Below are 24176 nucleotides of genomic sequence, written 5' to 3'. Positions count from 1 at the left end.
TGATTGTTAGCAGCAGCCACTTGGCTAACACCTTGCATGTACTGTTAAGCTTCACTATTTAACTCAGCCGGTGAGGGCAGTGCTCTCGCTCTGCTCCCGGTAATGTATTGTTTTGATTGCAGTAGCACTACATCGTTGTATTTACTGCTCCTAGTACTAGACTCTAGCACTAGGATGATATGCAGAGAAAAATCTTCACTGTGTGTGCTCTGCATGTGTGGCCATTAAAGAGGGTTTCATCCTCCCAATATTATATTATCTAGGGTGCAGCCGTTGGCTGACACTTTTAGGCACCGGCCACAGTTACTACTGTAACTACGGTTCTAAGCCGTGTAAAAAATGCCTCAACCTTGAGCATCGCTCAACCCCGAAGAGGCTTCCCACTCCTCTGCTCAGAGCTCTGCAGGGCATGGAGGACGCCTTCATGGCGGCCATTATTCGTGCGGCCCTGGTACGCTTGCAGCTTCAGGTTCCGCAGGCCGACTCGGCTCAGGCTAGTGCCTTTTCAGGCATAACCCTGCCCCTTTTCACTCCCACTGTTCCTCCTTCAGAGGAGTACCTGACGGAGCTCCATGCATGCTGGAGAGACACCAGGGCCCTCTCCCACTCTGCTGCCAGGCAGAATCCGGCGAGGGTGGGGCTGGGTCGCTTGCCATCCATTGAGCCTGCCATCGCCTCCCCAATTCGGGCTCCTGATGCCAGGTGCCCTCGGACTCATTGCAGGGTCACAAACGAGCTGCTCTGTAGGGCCTACGACACAGCGGCACGGGAACTCCCTCTCCCATCTGATACTGGCTTTCTCTACCTCTCTGCAGCAGGCTCCGGCTGAGCCTTCTTTGCTCTTTGCTGGGCCTCAGTGAAGCATCCAGGGCTCGAGCTTAAGGACGTCCCGTCGTCCCGGGGCCGAAAAAAATAGTGTCGGGGAGGATAAAAAAATATTTTGGGACGAGAGATGAACGGCGATGAAAATGAAACTGACTGCACGTTTTGTGTAGCACACAGTTATTAAACCTCCTTGTCAACATAAACGCACAAAACATTTAGCAACCCGCGAAATACACACACACACACACACACACACACACACACACACACAGTACGTAGCTACAGCTGTGCCGCTGACTGTCAGCCAGTGCCCGTGAATTCCTGGCCCGCAAATGTGCGGGTCTAGCTATGTACTGAGTGTGTGCAGCGCCATTTATCTATTATATGGCTCTGAGTGTGTGTATTTCGCGGGTTGAGTGATGTACAATGACAATGGCATCCCGTGGAGGAATTCTGAAATGTTTTACCGTTACATCACAAAAACACACAGAGGAACCAGACCCTGGAGCCCCGGCCTCTTTATTTACTTACTCCCCTTCATCCCCTATGGGATGTAATAACAAGGCTGAGATGAGAACCCTCCATCGTATTTAGTCCTTAGCAATATGCTGCGCCTCTCCCCATGTAGGGGTGGGTACCGAGCCCCGGTATTAAACGGTCCCCGGGCCGGAATTATTAAAGACAGTGGAAACGTTAAGCTCCGAAGTTATCTGACTTTTTATCGGTACTGGAGACATTTAAAAAATATATATCATATGTATTATTGCTACATAAACATTATATGGCAGTTTTAGTTTCGCCAACTCTGTTTCTAATATGCAATAAGACTACAACATGCGTCTATGATGTATTTTCAAGCTTTCTAATCCAGACGAGATCTCTCTCCCGTCTGTGTGCGAGGGGGCGGGGCAGTTTGTGAAGGTCTCCTGACTGTGTTACAGACTGTCATCCTGGTTAGTGGTTACTCTGGGTTCTGTCTTCAGGACAGAGTGTTGGATTTTTTGTTAATTGGATGGGACTTGCTTGGATTCAATATTAGAGTAATTTTCTCGTTTGTGTGTTTGTTTAAATATATTTGGCCTTTGTTTATATGATTGACTGATTTACTCAAATAAAAAGGTTGATGAATTATCATCTAATGCAGGGGTGGGGAACCTCTGGCCCCCGGGCCGTATACGGCCCGCGAGACCATTTGCTACGGCCCTCGAGGCAATTTATAAACACACGCAAAAAAGAAAAAAATTAAAGAGATCTAGACCGCAAAAAAATTAAACAGGCGAGTGCCTGTTTTTCCTGGCCAAGGTCAAGGTCCTTGAACACAACACGAGCCTAACGTGTCATCACGTGGTATATGTCTCGTCTGACAGGGGAGCATGGCAGGGGAGCACCAGAACGTCGCTTCGGCACTTCCAAAAAGTGCAGTACCCATAAGGAGCCGTACACATGCCGCAGTTTCTGCGTGGCTGTGTCTTCAGTTGTAAGCCCAGTGGCGATCTGTTCATCTGTCATACTGATCATACAGTCAATAACTTTGTCGTTATTAGCATCTGGTTAGCTAGCTATGCTAACGAATATAAGAAGCTTTTTCTCCAACCAGTGAGGTAAAGGCACATCTTTATATGATCATTATAGTTCTAAAAAACAAGAGAATAAAGTAAACAGGTATAAAATACTATATGACAGTAAATAAAAGTTGTTATTAATAAACAAGAATACAGTTTGAAAGGGGAGTTATTTGTAAAATATCCATAAAGAAAAATACATCTGCTTCCAGTTCTGTTTCATATGGATGTTGAGAGATGTATCTATAGATCTCCTAATGTTGCTCTCAAAGTGCACCAGATTGATGCTTTTAACTTCAACATTTAAAAAAAAATCTTCCCGGGGAGGTGAGGGCCCCCCTAGAGGAGGTTAGGTCTCCCCCCCACTTAAATCATGTCAACATGGATAGGAAACGAAATACATTTGCACATATCTTGTGTCCAATATACTTTTTGTTGTGGTGGTCATGCCACAACCGTGCACGTGAATGCATGCATGAGTCATGGTGAGATATCTGGATTCAGAGGTTGCTTTTTCTTTGCACGGCATGAAAGAAATGCGAAATGAATGGGCTGTGATTTTAGTATTTTTAAGCAGAGGTCAATAATTTGTACGGCCCTCGAAGGATGTTTAAAACATTGAAATGGCCCTTGAGAGAAAAAAGGTTCCCCACCCCTGATCTAATGATTTGTATGATGTTTTATTTATGTTAAAGCTCACTTTGAATCATTCTAGCTAATGATAATGTAGAAAAACTCATTTTAAATTTCGGGACGGTCCACATTAATTTCGGGACGGGTTAGATTGTATTTCGGGACGGTTCCGGGAGGATAGTGAAAAAAGTTAGTCGAGAGCCCTGGAAGCATCACTGTAAGCCTTTGCCCTAATGTCTAGGGAATGGGGACGAGTTATGTCCTTATTGGTGCAGACTCGTCACCAGGTTTGGCCTGCTCAGTCACCACTGTCGGAGACATGTCCTCCGTAGTATGCCAGTCGAGCCAGGGGAGCTGTTTGGGGCAGCTGCCATGTAGGCACTGGAGCGTGCTGCCCAAGCTAGGCAGACCAGGCAGCGGCTCTCGGGTCTTCATAGGCCTGTGCCCACTCCCAGCTGGCCCAGGGGCCCCTCTAGCAGCCGCTCTCAGCCTACCGCTTACAGTGGTGGTCTGCGCAGGTCCCAACGGCCCACTCATCCACCTCCCGGGGGCTTTAATGCCGCCAGCCTTCTAGGCGGCCTTGTGCCTCAGAGCCTTACCGGCGCCCCCCAGGGGGCTCCGGAGGCTGGGGGGTTAGGCCCCGAGACTCGGGGACGGTCGTCGGCTGCTTTCCCAGCAGCAGCTCAGTTACTGGGCTGTCTGTACTTCCGGCCCTTGGGTGGTTTTCCTCAGAGGAATCAACAGATTCCTGAAGGTGCTGCCACTCTATATGCTGACAGCACATGCACAGCCGTGGACTTGAGGGATGCCTACTTCCACGTGGGCCGGGCAACATGGTGCCTTATATTCAGTTCCTCCGGCCCTTGGGCAGGCTGCCTCGGCCATTGGGCCCTTGGGCCCGCTGTCGATGCGCCCCATGCAGATGTGGCTGAACAGCCTTCACTTGGACGCCAAGTGGCACAGGCGCAGGAAAGTCAGGGTGTCACAGCGTTGCCTCCACTCTCGGTCACACTGGAGGGGCAGGGCTTATCTCCTGATGGACGTGCCCATGGGCGCCATCTAGGGCTGGGCGATATATCGAGTTTACACGATACATCCTGGATTGCACTACATGCGATGTCGTAAATGACCACATCGTGAACATCGAGTTTTATGTTGTCAAATAAATTTCCCGCCGCGGCCAAAATGAGCTTTCCTTTCTCCCTCATAGACACAGTAACACACGCAGGCACACACGCAGGCCCCGTCTAACTTGCACACAAACATTACACACATGCACAGTGACAGAGAGCAGGGCTCAACATTATAAATGGCCCGCTGGCTCGGAAGCACTATTTAGACACCCCGGGCCAGCATAACGTACTTTCCAATTGCCCGCTCGGGCCACTAAAAATATTGCTTAAAAAAAAAAAAATTGTCCAGTGGTATAGGTATTTTGACAAGCAATGTTGTTCAATTGTTTCGTTTATTAACGTTACAACATAGCGTTTCGTGAGGCGGTTGTCGTTGTTGGGTGAAAAGCAAACAGCTGTTTGGCTCCGCAGTAAACAGCTGTTTGCTGCGGAGCCAGCGAGAAAAGGCTCCCGTTTGCCCGTGAGCGCCGGGCAAAAAACTATCTTCAAATAAAAGAAAGTCACCGGAGGAGTTAAAGGAGAGTGACAGGTAGCATGAGAAGAAGAGGGAGAGAAAGTTTCCGCCAGCTTGATCGATGGAGTTGGCTTCTAGTGGTGCAGTGACGCGTCCTAAAACCCTTTTTATAATCTATCGATTAGATTTATGATTCGTACATTTTAAAAGTAGGGTAGACATGTGGAGATTATCCGGCTGAACAAAACGTGCATTTATCAAACAGGTTTGTTTTCCACATACCTTATTTCCAGCTATTTTCCAAAACCCTATGGAGAAATCCCATTGCTTTTTTGCCGAGGGAACCAGCAGCTTACTGGCTGGTTTTATGACGCGTCACTGCACCTCTCAATACGATGCTAATATAAACAAGGTCTTCTGTCAGCTCTGTACATCAATGCCGACCTATGCTGACAAGTAAGTGAAGAGTAGAAAATATAAAAGGTATTGGCTATAGGGAAATGTCCCAGCAGTTTAGGATAATGAAGGATCTAATCTAATACATAGCCATTACATGTCTAACTCCTGATAATGACAGGAAGACAGAAAGCGCATTATACTAATAATAATACTACTCATAATAATAGCAGACATTTTTGAACAATGACCACAATATCATTATTTTAATAAACCAAATATGAACAATTGAGGAAAATGAGGAAGAACTGATGATTCAAATGTTGTAGTAAAAGTAGTAATGTAGTTAGTGCATAAATTACTATTGCAACAAATGTGTTAATTTTCTTCATTATTAGTCGATTTTTTTAATGCAGACATATGTTGCAGGGACTACTATGATCATCATATTGGCGTGACTGTAAACATCAAGGGGTTAAATAAAAAAAAATGTATGTGTTTTAGAGGACATTTCAGAATATCGCGATATATATTGTATATCGCGATATAGTCAGTAAATATCGTGATATCATTTAGAGACCATATCGCCCATCCCGCCAGGAGACCGTCACCATAGGTGCAGGTCTCTCAGGGTGGGGTGCAGTAAGGCAGGGCAGGACCGTTCAGGGTTAGTGGTCTGCCCAGGAGGGTGCACGCCATGCCAACGTGCTAGAGCTTCGGGCTTTGCAACTTGCACTCACGCACTTTCTACCCCGACTGGGGGGAAAGAATGTGCGTGTTCCTTGGGACAGCATGTACGCTGTTGCCCAGACAGCAGTCCCTTCTAGATAGTGGGCGGTTTCACTCCACTCTAGGGATGGGTACCGAGCCCCGGTATTAAACGGGCCCCGGGGCTGAATTATTAAAGGCGTGGTACCGTTAAGCTCCGACGTTAACGGTCTTTTTATCGGTACTGGAGACATGTAAAAAATATATGTAATATGTATTATTGCTACTCAAACATTATATTGCAGTTTTAGTGTCACCAACTCCGTTTCTAATATGCAAAAAGCGTGCAAAATGCGTCTTTTTAGTATTTTCGATCTTTCCAATCCAGCGATCTCTCTCCCCCGCCTGCTTGCGAGGGGGCGGGGCAGTTTACACACACGCAGCTGCTACATGCAGCAACACACACACGTGGAGGAGATGACGGAGAGAACGTGCTCTGAGGTGTGGTTAAACTTTACCCGTCTCGATGTGGACAATCCTCGTTACCAAAAGTGCTATAAGAGTTTAGCATGTACAGATGTAGCGATTCATTTCAGACAGTTTGAAACGCGAGGGCCGTGATTGGTACGTGATCTGCCCTCGCTCAAGGGAAAAAACCTCCAGCTTGACTTGAGACCGCCCCCGTGATAGATTAATGTAATTATAATGAAGCCGGCTGCAATGGATCATTGATCCACCAGGGGGTGCAGTGGGGTTCCACACTGGAGCTCATGTGAAATAAAGTGAGATACAGTATGCTGGATGTACAGCGGAACTTTGTTAAGATCCATATGTCACGGATATCATACTACTGTGCTAAATAAGAGACATGTAATCATTTACAAAACATCACCATGTTGTTATTTAACAAAATAATTTTGTTATAAGAAAAAAACGAACGGGAGGAAATGCAGCCCGGCTCTCGATTTTTAATCCTAATTTAATCATCATCTTCACCACGATCATTTATGTTTATGTTCGCCGAATTGACATGAAAACACTGACATATGAATATACTGTATTCAACTTCATTAAAACGTTATTAACGTGCCTAAACTCAGTAATTCACCAAAAATATGTATATTTTAATGGAGCTTCGTCGGTCGATCAGGATCCCAAAGTGTAGCGGAGGGATCCTCATCTGGATGAAGGGTGTTATTTTCCCCATAAGGAACAAGTTGCTGCAAATTATCCCGCTTATTACATGGCCACATTCTCAACAAAGTAACGACATGACTCCCAATACTAATTTAAATGCTTTTATAGATTTACAAAATGTTTTTATTGATTTAAAAAATATTTGTATGTATTGATTTAAATTGACATGCATCCGCTAAGAAAAATAGTCCGTTGTTACCGTTTTTTTAACAGTCTGAATGAAACGGCAGCTCTCAGCTGTGTATTTACACAACTAATGGCCCATCAACCACAGCTCTCTCCCCCCCTCCCCCCCTGATCTTTCTTCTCCAGCAGCTAAATTAACAGTAGGTTAGTCTGAGTGACCATAGACTGTATGTGACAAGCTTACAGTTAGTGACGTAACAACACCATAAAAGCTGGTGGGTTGAAAGCAATACGGGAGGTAAAAATAACTAGAATAATTGTGATTTATTTATTGTGGCTTTTATGTTTTTAGGTATAATGTTATGTAATTCAGGCTTATAGTTCACCCTTCTCTAAAAGCCTTCAACAATGACAATATTCATTGTAATTTAATAAATCCTTCCAACACACATTGTAAAAAATAGCCTACTGTAAGTTAAGAAATCATTTCAATATGTACATCTTCTGATGTAACAACAATAACATTATAAATAGTAACAGAGCTGAACATGGTATTGCACATTTAGCTTTGAGTGTTACTGACCGGAGATGTTTTTATTACATGAATTAAGGTGACTGAGGCTTTTTAACATACAGGGATGCAAACTCATCAGGTATGAAAAAGGTGACAAGGATCCGAGCCCCCGGCTCCCCCACCCCACAGAATGACAGAGGATTTTAGCAGTCAGAACAACTAAAGCAGCAGTGTTAATAATAACAGAAACGCCAAAGAGTCACATCTAATAGAAATATATAAAAGCCTTTATTTTAAATTGTGTAGCAGTCAGTTTATAATTTTGGCAGCACTGTTGAGCATTTTGAAAATGTATTTTCGTGCCTCTGTGCAAGGCTTAGTCTTTCTATCTTTATAGCCACATGGTGTAAAGTAACTAAGTTCATAAACTCAACAAGTACTATACTTGGGCACAATTTTGAGATACTTGTACTTTATTTAAGTATTTCAATGTTTTGCTACTTTGTTCTTCTACTCCACTACAGTTCAGAGGTACATGCTGTACTTTTCCTCCACTCCATGTATGTAATACCTTTAGTTACTTTACAGATGTGGATGAATGATGTGAAATATAATCAAGTGTTAAATCAGCCTTTAGTTCCACCTGGAGTAAATCCACAAGCTACCCTGCAGTATACAAAGTCATTCAAACTAGCTGCACCTTTACCAGCTTTGAGAACACTTTCATGATCAATCATTATAAGACATATCATATCTATTATTCTGAAATGGACCAATCTGCACAATGACTACTTTTACTGTCGCTACTTTCACTATATTTTGATGATAATACTTTTCTACTTTTACTTGAGGAACATTTTGAATGCAGGACTTTTACTGTAACAGACTATTCTTACACTCTGGGACTATTACTTTCACTCAAGTACAAGATCTGAGTACTTCTACTTTTACTCAAGTACAAGACCTGAGTACTTCTACTTTTACTCTAGTACAATATCTGTGTGCTTCTACTTTTACTCAAGTACAAGACCCGAGTGCTTCTACTTTTAATCAAGTACAAGATTTGAGTACTTCTACTTTTACTCTAGTACAAGATCTGTGTGCTTCTACTTTTACTCAAGTACAAGATTTGAGTACTTCTACTTTTACTCTAGTACAATATCTGTGTGCTTCTACTTTTACTCAAGTACAAGATCTGAGTGCTTCTACTTTTACTCAAGTACGCATATATACTTATACCACCTCTGTTTATAGCCTATGAAAAAAACTATTAGAAATAGAAGGCTAAAGCTAACGTTAGCAGATAGTGACAATGTATGCTAGCTAGCTAGCTCAACGATTCCTTAAATAATATTGCCACAGAAAAACCTTTCAGTTCACATCACGCTCTGCCGCTCCGACAGGGAGCTCTGCTCTGAACACCTGAACGGCCCGTTCTAACAGCTGTTCACCAGCGGTCCAGTCTGTGCCACAGTGAATCCGGACGCACGGTTAATATTAACGAACGCACCCGTAGGTAATGTAGCTGCTGAAGCTAGACCATCATCTCGGAGCAGCAGAGTCTTATTATACATCCATGAGCAGAGCCGACAGGCAGGAAGACTCGAGCACACAGCTCGTACTTCATTATAATATATATAAAAAAAGAACACCATGCGTGTCATGATGGCACATAACAGCTCACGGCCGCAGATTACTCCGGGTCCCAGCCCCCTTCATACCCCAAAGATATTTGTATTGCAGATCTACATGAATCACACAAACGACTTATTTTGGATTCAAAACGGCGAATTTCACCGAAAGGTGATAAGTTTGCATCACTGGACATAGACAGAGCACAACTGAAACATAAGATATGAGATGTAACAACATAATACACTTTTCGGGGATGCTTGGGATGTGAGTGAGGGACACGGCTTAGAACGGGCGTGTCGCCTGGCAGGACAGGAGAGTGTGCACCAGTCTGCCTTGATCTATGAATTCATGTCCGTGACACTCACTGCTGCCCACAGCTGTTTTAACTTCATGAAAGTGTTTTAACCACACACACCTCTACACACACATGACGGGTGTTATTTTCCCCATAAGGAACAAGTCGCTGCAAATTATCCCGCTTATTACACGGCCACATTCTCAACAAAGTAACGACATGACTCCCAATATTAATTTAAAGGCTTTTATGGATTTAGAAAATGTTTTTATTGATTTAAAAAATAGTTTTATTGATTTAAAAAATAGTTGGATGTATTGATTTACATTTACATGCATCCGCTAAGAAAAATAGTCCGTTGTTACAGTTTTTTAAACAGACTGAATGAAACGGCAGCTCTCAGCTGTGTATTTACACAACTAATGGCCCATCAACCACAGCTCTCTCCCCCCCTCCCCCCTTGATCTTTCTTCTCCAGCAGCTAAATTAACGGTAGGTTACTCTGAGTGACAAGCTTACAGTTAGACACAACACTGTCATTGCAAGTGACCCTCAGTTAGTCGACTTTTATTTTCAACTGCTAAATTCGTTACTGATAAAGGGCTTCTACTGTACCTAATTACCTTAACACTAGAAACGCCAGAGGTTTTTGTATAGGCCTACCTAAACCCGTCAAATCCCGCTATTAGAATGCAATTTTTAACAACATAGGGTGCTACATAACACACTTTCAGGAAAAGTCACGGACTGGGAGACTTTAATATTTTATTGAAAAAAAGTTACATTGCACACACACAACACACATCACACAAATTGACCCGATTGGCGGTTCTAGTGTTAAATAAACTCACAAATTAATGAAACCAGTTCAATACGCATTATTCTTATTCTTATCATTCTTTATGAGCGCAAAAATAGTCTTAAAATCAGATCTGTTTTTTAAATGAAATCTGACGGCAGGCAGTTAGCTCTGATCACCTATGATAAATGCGCCGCCCCTAATCGCTGGCCATTCAGCCACAGACACTGTTCGAAATGGGGGGGAGCTAGGGGGAGCTTGGCTCCCCCGAAGAGGGAGGGAGCTCCCCTGAAGGCTGACTTTGAGATAAATAGGGGGAGCCCAAAACAATCGTGCATATTTGTGTCACACAGATTATAAATGTTGAGTTTCTGTAAATAACAGTTCTTGAAATAAATAATAGTTATTGTTCATTACAGTTTCTGAATATTTTTTTTATATTTGTGAATATGTCTGGGTGTTGCCATCTGTACGTGGCGGCGCTGCATTCTTACTTGCGTTGCTATGGTTATGGTGGTGATGCCGGCGCGGTATTTGAAATGTTCATATTGATATTTTTTTAACTCTGGCTTTGTAATAAAAAAATATGGCAAAACGAAAACAGTCAAGCGTCACAGCTTTTGGATTCACAAGCAAAGAAGCGAAGGAGTCTAAAAATGACAACGTGAACGGAAAACAACTTTTAGTTGGCCGGCTGTAAGCGGCGTTAGGGTCGAGCTTGACAGCTCCACACCGAGGGAGAGGCCTGCCGATGCGGAGCCTGAAGAGGCTTCAACAACGGCCACATCCACCGGCATAGTGACACCGTCTGTATTAGTAGAAGAGTGTTTTTATAGCAATTGATCGCATCCGCGCCAGTCAACAGAGCGTGCGTGTGACATATTTAGTAGCAGGATGTGCTCTGAAAAATAGGGCTCCCCGAAAGCAAATGGGTAATTCGAAAACTGACAGAGCTCCCTCTATACAAATCAAACTGTAGACGGTGTGAAAGCACCTATTGTTTTAAATAATGGTCGGAATGTGACCTGTGAGCCTTCTGAATTACCGTGGGACAGCACATTCTAAACTAAAATGTTCAATCAATAAAGTAACATCTTATCTTATCTTAATAATATCTTCATAATAATAATAAATCATACAGTATGTGTCCGAAAGGGAGCAGGAGGAAGCAAACACAAAAATATACTGCATATTAAAGCAAACGATTGTAAAGGTTAAAGTATGAGCATAACAAATAAAGAAGTGTAATGTAAACATTTACATTATAATTATGATTATTTAATATATAAAGACTATATATTATTGAATTATAAGATTAGGTATACTTTAGTTGATCTAAAATATTGATGTGTTCAAATGCTCTTCAAAACACAACTGAAAGTCCATGAAACTTATCTTTCTGTATTTGTGAATGAAGCGCCATCTCCTGATTAAAACCTGAAATTGAAAATCTGGCAACGCCCTCTTGGAAAATAGTGGGAGGGCTTAACATTCCTCTATACTGGTCTTTGGCAGGTGGTAGGCAGGAAGCTGTAAGCTGGAGTCTGAAATTCAGTGCTCCATCTGTAAGGGTGGTAACACGTGCAATTTGTCTAAACATTTAGCAAAAGTGCACCACATTCAGACGGAGGAATGCACCGGGTTCGACTGTCTTTCTAGTAGCTCTGTAGTCCCCCCATCCACGAGTAACGTTTCCACGTCAGGTGTTATGTATGCTAGCAGCAACACACGGAGTTAACTCAATTATACAAACATGGGTTAATGATTAGAGGTAACTCAGTTATTTATTTTGTTAAAATTTCAGCTATTCTGTTTACAGTTCTGTCATCACATTATTTAATATGATTTGTTAAAACATTTTTGTTTATTTTGATGTGAAATATTATGTATTTAATTTAAATAAAAAGCAATGTTAGTTTTGTTCACAATTTGTTTAGTTAGTTTACCTTATTTTTTCTCTCTAAAAGAACTGATAAAAGTACCGTTAAAAGACCGAACCGATAAGCGGTATCGATAAAAGTAGTAGTACCGTTAAAACCTTAACAATACCCATCCCTACTCCACTCTGAATTTATGTGGCTGCTATTTCTGCCCGACATATTCGCCACAGGTCGGTGTCCCTCATCCTGAGAGGGGCTTTACGGCAGCATCCCCCTAGCACCCCGAGGGCTCCGGCTTGGGACCTGCCCCTGCTGCCGGATGCCCTATCATCTTCTCCCTTCGAGCCCCTGGCCCAGGTGGAGCTTAAGTGGCTGTCCTTAAAGACAGCATTTCTGCTTTCCATGACCTCAGGGAAACGAGTTGGAGAGCTACATGCCCTCTCTGTGAGCGATACATGCCTGAGGTGGAACTCCGATGGCTCGGGTGTTGCCCTCTGGCCGAACGTGGCGTTCCTGCCCAAGGTGCTTCCACTAGCCCACTCCAATCAGCCCACTCCAATCAGCCTATCCAGCTGGCGCGCTTTAACGTCCCACAGGAGAACGGCACGCCTGAGTTGCTGTGCCCTGTGCGTGCCCTAGAGGCGTATATTGGTGCTACGGCCCATATACGACAGTCAGAGCAGCTCTTCATTTGCCATTGCGGCACGAGAAGGGGCTGTGCTCTCTCCAAGCAGCAGCTGTCCCACTGGGTTGTGGATACAATCTCGCATGTCTATGGGGCCAGTGGCCACCCCCCGCCATCAGGGGTGAGATGCCACTCTACAAGGAGCATATCAATGACTTGGGCTGCCCTGAGAGAGGTGTCCCTGGAGACCATCTGCGCCTCTGCGTCGTGGGCATCGTCTGGCACATTCTCCAGGTTCTACCGGGTCAATGTCGCCATTCCCCATCCTTTGGGCGTGGTCCTGTTGCCGAGCTCCGCTGCTTCCAGTAGTGAGCAAGGGCTTGGATTCTTCATGACATGGTTGGTATAGGTCATCCAGTGCTAAAGCACCGCCTCTGGCGGTCAGTAGGGACGAAATAGAACGATAGTTACGGCTGTAACTACAGTTCTAAGAGTCCCGGATGACCGCCAGAGTTTCCGGTCACTCAGAATTCTTGTTTCCTCCGAGAAGATTCTGGGAACCGATCCACTAAGGACGCCGGCCTATGTAGCCGTAGTCACGTTGGTCACAGGTGACTTTGTTGTTATTAGGTACTCGAACTGCGCATGCAGGGGCGCCGTAAGGGGGTGAAAAGTTAGGACGATTCTAAGGGCCCGTGACTGACAGGGGACCCAAACATTTTTAGAACATGAAGAAAAAATGTTTAAGTAACCTTTCTTCAATCATCAACAATTAACATTAATATAACGTTAAATTGATAATGTACTCTATAAACTTACGAATCATTTCACTTTTTTTCTTCCAAAAGTGAATTATCCAAAGCCTCTGTACACCCCCCTACATTTACATGTAATGGTTTGGTCCTGCCTCTAAACGCTGTGCGGCACCACACCACACTTTCTGGCAGAGAATGAGAGCATGTGAGGAGGTATCAGGGTGTCCGCGGGGTCTTAAAAAGTATTAAAAGTTGATAAATCAATTTAGCGAAAATTAAGGCTATTAAAAAGTATTAAACGGCATTTTCCAAGGTATTAAGAAGGTCCACAGCAACGACAACATGAAACAGTGAAACACCCTTTAATTTACTGAAACGACATGTCGGGAAACCCCCCAAGGCGGCCTCATGCATAGCGCGCGCCGTAAAATGCTGCTTATTATTTTAAGTTTCGTTGCCTTGCTCCGCTCTGTGGGGGGGGGGGGAAAACTAAGCGACTACGGTAACGGGTCCCAAGGTGGGTAGACCGGCATACGCAACGCTCTGGGGGTCCAACGGCTCCGTGTGTAAGGCCTATATGATCATTTTCTGATAACGATGAAATAGCCCGCCTCCCTCTCCCCGCGTCTCCTGCTGCTGCTGGGCTGTCAGAAGAGGGGGAGGAAAAGAGGCAGGCACCGTTTATTAAATATTATTATATTATTATACAGAGAACAGAGTCGTTATCAATTTGTTTGAAAGCTCAATAAATAACAAAGAAGACCTCTGACCGGCACTTTTCTAATTTTGTACGGAAGATTTAAACTTTAACGGACATGTTGACCGGCGGAACATTTTTTTTACGGAAACTGCCGCACGGTCCCCTCGTTCCTTGGAAGAGGCGGTGAGGTGGGTGTTTTTCATCTGCTGTGGACTACCGGAGAGATATACAGCAGGAGAACACGCCGTCCACCGCGGAGAATAAACAGAAGGGCAACCATGCTCCGGGGTCTTCTTCACTGCTTTTGGTGTATTTCGGGAGGCAGCAGCGCCACTTACAGGCCTCGTTTCCAGCATTTCCAGCGGTCTAGTGTGAACGGACACGTTAATGAATCGAATGCGTGTGAACGGAAGCCTTTTTTGCGCTTGCGTATGCGTCCTCGTGGGGCCGGGGTCTAAGCCAAACTATATCCGGTCACAGAGATCTGCTATTTTAAAGTAAAGTCAACACATATCGACCCTAAATATAGTCTATATTAAGAACGAAAAAAATCATAACATATATATCCTTTTTTGTAAACATATGACAAATGTGTGAGGGTGATGACGTCAGATCATCGTCCTATGTGCCAGGGCTTAGCCCCGGACAGCCCCAGCCCAATTTAACCCCCGGGTATTTGAGAGGGTGCTCCTATATGGCATTACCCCGCTGAAGCTCACCAAAGTTTAACATATTTCATAGTTCAAAGTTTTTGTCAATTGTTTTGTTTATTGGTCAAATACTGGTTTCTAATGGTTTCTGAGGAGTTTTACTGGAATGAAAGAACACAGAGTCTACAGAAGCAAAAAAGCAGCATACTGCATTAAACCTGACCTTCACAGAGAGGTTGAAGTTCATGTGGAAAGGAGGCTTCAGTAGTCTGTCTGCACTCTGTTTAGTTTTGCTATCTTACTATCAATATAGTAAATGTGAGGTAAAGTGTGTAGCCAATGTAACCGGTTAGAACTCAAAGTTGGAATGAGGTCTTAAAATGTATGGAAAGGGTCTTAAAAAAGGTCTTAAAAGGTATTAAATTTGACTTCAGGATTCCTGCATATACCCTGGGTATGCTAGTACTTACGTGTGTACGATGTCTCAACGACTAACAAAGTCAGGCTTTCAAAAAAGAAATGAAAGGAGAGAAAGACAAGAGAGAGCGACAGCATGTCACCCAATTTTTCAAAAGAAAAGGTGAGTGTGGTCCATGAGTGGTGGAAATTAATCTGTTAGCTAAGCTTAGTCCATTGTAAATAATAATTGTAATGTTTTGCTGACATTAAGTAGCCTGCTGTTAATATCTTCACAGAAAATGCTGAGGATTTTAATTTCACTCCTATTTTAGCTGACATTTAATAAATGCAGGTACATTTTTAGCAGCTATTCATACTAAATCAATTGTCCCTCCCCCTAGTGCCAGGACCAACAGATCCATCTCTAGGCTCAGCAGCCCCCCCATAAGGCTGTGCAGTCTTGCCATGCTGTCCATTGAAAGCCAGTTGGCTAGAAAGCTGGACTTCAAGGACTTGATCAGTGACTTTGCCTGTAAGAAGGCTAGGCGCTGGGCTCTTGGTGAGTAAGGCTGAGCAAGGGCTCGTGATAACTGTTGAAGGGCAAGGCTATGGTAACGATATTGGATCACTACACACAAGATGCATGATGAGAAAAAGACAGAACAGGTAATAGGCTCTGATTTAGCACCACCATCAGGCCTTTTCACTTCCATTTCTGTTTTGTTGTCCATTTACACTTAAATACCCGCTTATTTTGTAGTTGTATATTTAATAAAAAAATCTGCTGCTTATGTTCTTTTTTTTGTTATAGCATTTTATAAATGATAATATTGGTGTTAATGTTTACTTTATTTTAATTTAAGAGGTCATTATTTTTGATTTATGAATGTTGCATTGAAAAATGTTATTAAAAAGGCATGTACACCATAAAAGATGACTATTGAGATCTATTGTCAGGAATGTTAGTGTTATATCAAATAGTGAATTCTACTGCAGTAGAACGTTGCAGTATAATTTGCAGTCTGCAGTGTTATATGTTCACCGCTCAGTGTCAGTAAATATTGTGCGGTTAGTATTGGACTACAAGATAGATGCAAGCCTGTACAGGTAGTTATTTAAAGCATAAATGAGTCGGTTGGGTTCTGGAGGTGTGGTTACAGCAATTGTGCTTGGTTGGCGTGGCCTGTGCCTGGTGGTGGGGCCCAATGTGATATCTTTTCATGGGGCCCAAAATCCCTGGCGGCGCTCCTGTGCGCATGCGTGCGATGGACATATCCAGTGCTAAAGCACCGCTTATGAAGCTCAGCGCAAGTTCAGGCAGGAAGACCTATCACTTTGTATTGCGCGTCATGGAAATACTCGCTCCCTTCACTAAATGATAGGGAGCGCCACTCCTCAGCTAACCGATCACTTCCCTCCGTTCACAAGCCTAATCATCGCACCTGTTAATCCCTCTATATATGCTCTCCCCTTTTCCATCAGCTGTCTTCCAGGTGTCAACGCGCAAGCAGCAGCAGGGCTTCGTCCCAGCTCCGGGTATTTATTCATCAGCTCCGCAGTCTTGCGGATTAAGCTACAGGGGGCGTTCCCCAGTTGGCTAGCGGTTCTAGCCGGCCACCCCGCAAACCCGGATGCGGAAGAAAAAGACAAGGATACTGAGCTCCACGGAAGTTCCTCCGGCTTAATGGAAATGGGCTACTTCAGGCAAACAATTGACACACGCCTTCAGTCTCTCGAGAGGGCATCACTGGCATCAGGGCCGCTCCAATGCGGCGCTTCCGGCCTTCACGCGGAACGGGCCCTCATCGCTTTCGAAGCTTCACCCACTTCCGGCTTCAACCACAACCCCTCTTGCAGGCAGGCAGGGCTCAAGCTACATCTCATCGAAGCTACTTCTCCTTCCGGCTCAGTAGCAGTACTGGTCTCTAAGTACGTCTTAGGTGGCAAGCAGGTAGTGATGGCGAGATGAAGCCTTATGAAGCTTTGAAGCTTTCCAGCCAATTGGTTCGCAAAGGGTTCATCTCATGAGGCTTCATCATGGGCTTCATTTGAACATAAACCCCCTGTTGGTCAAAGCGTGTAAAACAGGCAAATTGGAAATCTCAACAGTTGCGCTCTATCTCATACCGAGTTCCCAATGAGTAAAGCCTTAGAATAACTCTAAACAACGGACATAAAATCATATTTTCATGTTAACAATATCGTTTTCATTCCAGTTGAACGATTGTGATTGAAAAGCCTATAGGAGGCTGGTAAACATTGCAAAGAGGGATTCGTATTCCTTAATATTATTCATAAACTTAACCACGTTGTAGCCTGAGAAGGCTAAACCATATCAGGAATACATTTATTAACTGCATTATCTCATTTAGCTGTAGCTTCTATAAGCAAACCCTGCGGTCGTGGGTCGGCTGCTTTCCAGCGAGCCACAGCCCACACGCTGAATCTACCCAAAAACACTGGATATATCTAATCTGCGTTTATTCATTTATTTATTCATGTTTTATTCCTACATTTATTTATGCTTGTATCTATTTATACTTATGACATTTTCCGACCTCTATATAAGTGAGGGTCTGAGCTCTTTTAATTCCATCGTGTCACCAGCGGACCCAGGTACAGGAGGGGTAATATGGTTCTTGTTATACATCCATGGGTATTATGAGCGTTGTGGCTCAGCGGTTCAAATGATCCGAATCGCTTCCCGAAGCAGTCACGTGGTATCGACAGGCAGCGAGGTTCGTTCGTCATCGATGACGTCACTGGCCCGAAACGATACAAGCCTCGATACATGCTTCACAAAAAGATTTGGGGATTACTCGACACACGCTCCGAAGCCTGGGCGCAATACGTAACGGGTGTAACGCGTTACAGCATGGAGTTATGCAGTTCGGGTAACTACTACCCGTCACAATGCAAAGTAAGTACCGCTGTCTCAAGCTTCAACACAGCCACGGTGGTTTTGGGGGGTTCTTTCAGGGAGAAAGAGAAGCTCATGTAAGAGGATAGAAGACAGTCTAATCACCCAACCAGCACATCAGCATCTACGTCTCACCGTGGCGTAATTAAACTGCTAATTAAGCTAGTCCTATACCAGGGCTCGACAGTAACGGTTGCCAGGTTGCCATTGGCAACCATTTGGAAAATGTCAACCACTTCTTGGACTTTGGTTGCCATCAGTGGCAACCAGTTTTTAACTTAAGAAATAAGGACAGCAAAACGTGCACCCCAAAATAGATAAATGTTCATATTCGTTTTTAAGAGTGATATTTAATTGTTGTGACCAGTCGGAACCTGATACTTAAATTGCACGTGCATTGGCGTGATTACGGAGCCAGAAAGCGATGCACGTTTACTCGCGTGCGCGGTGCTTCGTGTGTTTGTTTTACAACAAAATGGCGAAGCAAAAATAAGTTGCTTGACTGTGTGATAAAAAGTTCAGCCAACACCTCAACTTCTCCAATGAATGTTCAAAGTGATTCAACTGATGGAGCGTAAGGTAAAACCCGAACGAAAAACAAAGAGGAATGTTTTCCATTCACTTCCGGTAAAAGTTCCTTCAAAATAAGAATCCCGATCTTATTACTACCAAAATAAAAGTGCAAAACGAAACTTTACCATAGAAAATGGTTGCATTAAATTATAATCACTTCTATAAAAAGGTAACACATTTTAAATGTAGTTAGACATATTAAAGGTAATTTACAGCATCAATAATTAATATCAAATGTTTAACCATGAATGGTTTTCATTTATTTAACATTAGAAATGTATTAGTCTGGCCAATCCAAGACCTCAATGCTGAAGGGGCAATGGGTCTATGGTGGGGGTCCGCACAAAGGTCAAGAAAACCCACATTTGAAAGGGAGACAACGGATGATCAAGAAACTGGTGACTTGCTCAATTCATTTGTGAGGGATCTATGAAGACAGGACAACAGCAGCACTACTGGTATTTTGTATACCAGCAATTGAGGGTGGACAAGTTTACTACCACTTAGGTTCAAATAAGTGCGTTAATTACTTATTGTAAAGCATTTGAACATTCTTGTGTCACATGTTCAGTATTAAGTTGATGTATAACTGTATAGCATCTTAATTATTTAAAATATAAGGTATAAAAAAAAAAAGGGCAACCGTATTTTCAGTTGGCAACCAAAAGCGGATGCCTGGTTGCCAGCCTGGCAACCACTTTTAAAAGTTAGCGCTGAGCCCTGCCTATATCATGGGTCATGTCTCAGCATTTACTTAAGCAAATATTATTTCATGCTGCTCATATTGCACTCATATATTTGGTTTCATGCTCACATGGCTTATGTTAAGCAGGGTATGATATTCATGCATCATTGTACTCAAGCTAACAGCCGCATTACATTGTCTACATCTCCCTCTTCGCCGGGCATCGGCTCGTGCCGGCTATCCAAGATCTCTCCAGCTTACCTCTGGTAAACATGCATATAACTGGTGGTGGTGTCTTAAGAGCATTTCAGGGCTCGTTCAGGATAGGTGCAGCAAACCTGCCGCAATCAAGGTAATTGTTCCTCTTCCCTGCAACAACCGCTTCTCATCCTACATTCGTCGGAACCCCAGTGCCGTGCTGGCTATCCAAAGGTCTCTCCAACCTTCAAATTGGTACGTATGCATATAACTGGTGGTGGTTCTTAGCATGTCAGCACGTATATTCGCCCCGCGGCTCATGTTTATCCTTGCATGTCTAACCCTGTACGTCCAGGTTGTAACCTTCGGGTCTGTATAAAATGTGTCCCTGCGAAGTCAGGATGCCCCGTTCGTCCGGGATGCCCCGTACGTCCGGGAAGCCCTGTATGTCCAGGACGCCCTGTACGTCCAGGATGCCCCGGACGTACGGACGCCCCGTATGTCCGGGATGCCCCGTACGTCCAGGATGCCCCGGACGTACGGACGCCCTGTATGTCCAGGACGCCCTGTATGTCCAGGATGCCCTGTACGTCCAGGAAGCCCTGTACGTCCAGGGAGGATGCCTAGGAGGCATCAGTATGTCTAAATCCCCACATGTATTAACCTCTCATTTCATCCATAGATTTCCACTGCATCCCACAAGGTAAGATTTCATCACGTTCAGTACTTCATACTTTCACTTCTTTTGGGGGTTCATCGGAAACGGTTCTTCCCTTCCCGAATGACATCCTACAAAACCTGGGCCTAATCGCCAAACACCATTTCATTCACTTGTTATAAACTGTCATCATTATGTTTCATTTATATTATGTGACCCGATAATAAACATGTATTCCATACATCACGTCTCTCCTGATTGAAATTAAGCTCAGCGCAAGTTCAGGCAGGAAGACCTATCACTTTGTATTGCGCGTCATGGCAATACTCGCTCCCTTCACTAAATGATAGGTTAGCTGAGGAGTGGCACTCCCTATCACTTCCCTCCGTTCACAAGCCTAATCATCGCACCTGTTAATCCCTCTATATATGTTCTCCCCTTTTCCATCAGCTGTTTTCCAGGTGTCAACGCGCAACCCTCCTCCACCCCTTCGCCTCCTGCTTCCAACTCAGGGCCAAGCCCAACCTTCTCCCTTCCAACCGGACCTAACCACTTATCACCACCACCAGTGTCTAGACCCGGGGGGGTTCATCGGAAACGGTTCTTCCCTTCCCGAATGACATCCTACAAAACCTGGGCCTAATCGCCAAACACCATTTCATTCACTTGTTATAAACTGTCATCATTATGTTTCATTTATATAATGTGACCCGATAATAAACATGTATTCCATACATCACGTCTCTCCTGATTGAACTGGCTGTCATCCAGGACTCATAGAACCGTAGTTACAGCCGTAACTATAGTTTTTCTGTATTTCCTTTATTCTGTAATATGACTTGATCGCTTTAAACTCTGCACACTGAGCTCTGATTGGTCAGCAGGCAGTGCTTTCACTGAGTTGATCTCTTACCCTGGAACCTAACCTGCTCCGCACCAGGCTAGCCGTTCAGCACAAGTTACCATGGACATCTAGCCCGCTAAGAAGTGAACCAGCGTCGTAGGACCGGAAACCCAGTTTTCCCTGAAGTTAGCTCGCTAAGTGAAAATCTTAGGATCACTTAGGATCTAATAACGAAAATAACCGAGTGACACGAGTAGATTTTAGCCGAGACCGGTGGAAAGTTTGTCTCAAAACTCTGTGTGTGTGTAAAAAGACGATCCACAAGCAGAGATTTGAGATCCACGAGCAAAAATGTGAGATCCACATCACAAGTGCATTTTTGGTCGACAAATACAAAATGGATTCATAAATGCCTGATCGAAAGTTGTAAATGTTAAAGAGATATTCAAAGATCTTTTCTTTCATTTGTAAATATATTTTGCGTATTTGCAGATCCGTTTTACATTTGCAAATGTATTTGTGAGTTCGCAAATCTTTTAAATGCATTTGTGGATGGTGATTTACATTTACAAATCACATATTTACACACATTATTTTTATGTTCACACAAATAATTATGAGACATATCTAAGCCCATAAATGTATCATATATTTCCTTATCTGAGTCAGCTTATTTAGCCGTATCTGGCCGTGCAACACTTACAGTGTCACATACTGTATGCAGAAATATTATTTTAAGCAACACATTAAGTTGACGAAACACTTGAGTCAAATGTAATTAAAATCAGATCCACTCGTGTCTTGGACGGGGCAGTGATATCTTAAACCTGTTAATAATAATAATAATAATAATAATAATAATAATAACGAATAAATAACTGAATGAATGAATAAAGAGAGAAATACAATTATGAAACATTAAATGAATAGTAAGAACAAGCTAAAAAGTGAGTTTAATCACTTAATAATAATAATGATAACAATATAATACTAATAAAAACAACAATAATAACAATAATACTTATTATAATTATAATTATATTAAAAATTATTAAAAATATTATTATAATATAATAATAAAAATATATAAATACTACTAATACAACTAAATGTAATTTGTAAAATATCTAAACAAAATGGCTTAAATATTACAGCAACAGGAACATTGCATATCAACTTGTGCTCTAAAATTATTATTTATATATCTGAATACTTACATTGAACATTCAGAGCCACAGGGGCAGATCTGACCGTGTCCTTTCCCTGGACGGCACAGTAGTATCTCCCAGCATCCTCTCTGGTAGCCTGGAACCCCGGCTGTGGGACAGGCTGTCCGTCTCTGAACCAGAGGATGTTGACCGGTGTAGAGCAGCCCGACACACAGGACAGACGGACCTCCCCCCCCTCTGTCACTGTGCTCGGCTCCACCACTGTGGTCAGCTCTGCAACAGAATCATAATGTCACAAAAACACATTTAATTTATGAGGAATGTATCCTTCCTTGATTAATAGTTATTACCTCTTACGGACAAACGAGCCGCTCTCTTGCTTGTCCATCTGTTGATTGTTGTCACGAAATTGAAAAGGTATACTCCTTCATCATCGTGCTGTACATTATTGATCCGCAGACGGCAGTCACCCCTGTAGTTGCCCACATAGTTAAAGTATGCTGAGTTCAGAGGGAGCTTTGAGAGGATAAAATGCCCCGGACGGAGTCTGGACCAGCCCACTGACGTGACCCACCGCCCTGAAGGATAGTCGTACTGACAGTCCATGATCACTGACGACCCTCTCAAAGCACACTGATCTCCAGAGGTCACCCCCCAGTCCCCACCCTGCACACCTTTGGGCAAAAATAAAGAAAATATACAGTCAATTGAATTATTAATTTGCTAATAGAATCCATAAAATACCCAAATGTGGGTGTGTCTTACTTGTCAAATGTAAATGTTCTCAGCAAAAATTGCATTTGATCACAGTCAATACTTTTTCTAAACATTAATACAATTAAATAAAAGGTCCCTTACCTGGCAAAATTACCAGAATTATCAGAATGAAGCTTTCCATGATTAGTTAATCTGGAACATCATAACACAGGACACAGATTAATATTGTCTAATTACAGGTGAGGACAATGTAAAAAAAGAAACGTGTAGTGTATCAAAGTTAGTAGTACTCACCAGTTAAAGCAAGAAGAGATATTACTTTGTACATTCATGAGGATGATTTAAGGAGTGAAAAAGAGGAAGTGGGAGAATGTGGACGCCCCGTTTCCTCATGTATTATCGTCATAACAGTACATACAGTTACAACAATTTACTAGCTTCACACAAACACCAGTAATTCAACTAGCAGTGGAACCATTTTAACAGTGGCCTGCTGGTTATTTAACTATATCCATATTGTTGTTGCGTTTCAAGTAGTTAAATTACTTTATTGAGTACTTACCTACTTAAACTACAAACACATTTGGGCCATAAAAGGAAAGGAAATCTCTTAACTTTTTTATTCTACCACTGCTTCTCTGATTACCACTTCATTGATTGTGTCCATTGTTTAGAACCAATGAGCGTTCAAGCTTTTCAAAATGTGTTTTTATAAAGATGGAAGTTGCAGATTGTTTAATTGCTTTTCTTATTTTCTCAAGAGTGTACATGTCAGAGTAGATTATATTAGATGTATTGTCCCCAGGGGGGAAATTAATTTTCACAGCACTGTACACGTAAGCAATATACATACAATATATAAACAACAATAATAACACCTGACAACAACAGATAGCGACACACATGGCAGATACACTCAGCGAGGCCTGTTATTTAAGACAGGAATGGCTGACAGAATCAAGCTTTTTCCAATTTTCTATACCTACGCCCCGATGGCGGTGGGCCGAGGTACTGGTTGAGTGGGATGTTACCCACTTGGTGGAAAGTAACAAAGTACATTTACTCAACTACTGTACTTAAGTACAATTGTGAGGTACTTGTACTTTACAGCTTTTGGTACTAGTTA

The 24176-nt window shown here is 43.0% G+C and overlaps 1 protein-coding gene across 1 annotated transcript in view; it reads right to left on the bottom strand.

Moving 5' to 3' along the window:
• Positions 1-23388, bottom strand: part of LOC307047005 (B-cell receptor CD22-like) — a 31526-nt gene extending 8138 nt beyond the window's left edge. Inside the window, exons 1-4 of the mRNA XM_079693705.1 lie at positions 23345-23388; positions 23192-23242; positions 22684-23007; positions 22382-22606 (exon numbers count right to left, since the gene is read on the bottom strand). Of these exons, the coding sequence (XP_079549831.1) occupies positions 22382-22606; positions 22684-23007; positions 23192-23231 (589 nt within the window). The 5' untranslated portion in view covers positions 23232-23242; positions 23345-23388. The remainder of the gene's footprint in view (positions 1-22381; positions 22607-22683; positions 23008-23191; positions 23243-23344) is intronic.
• Positions 23389-24176: the final 788 nt, after the last annotated feature.

Source organism: Notothenia rossii (assembly GCF_949606895.1).
Source record: "Notothenia rossii genome assembly, chromosome: 7".
Classification (NCBI taxonomy): domain Eukaryota; kingdom Metazoa; phylum Chordata; class Actinopteri; order Perciformes; family Nototheniidae; genus Notothenia; species Notothenia rossii.
This window is presented reverse-complemented; position numbering and strand designations above follow the sequence as displayed.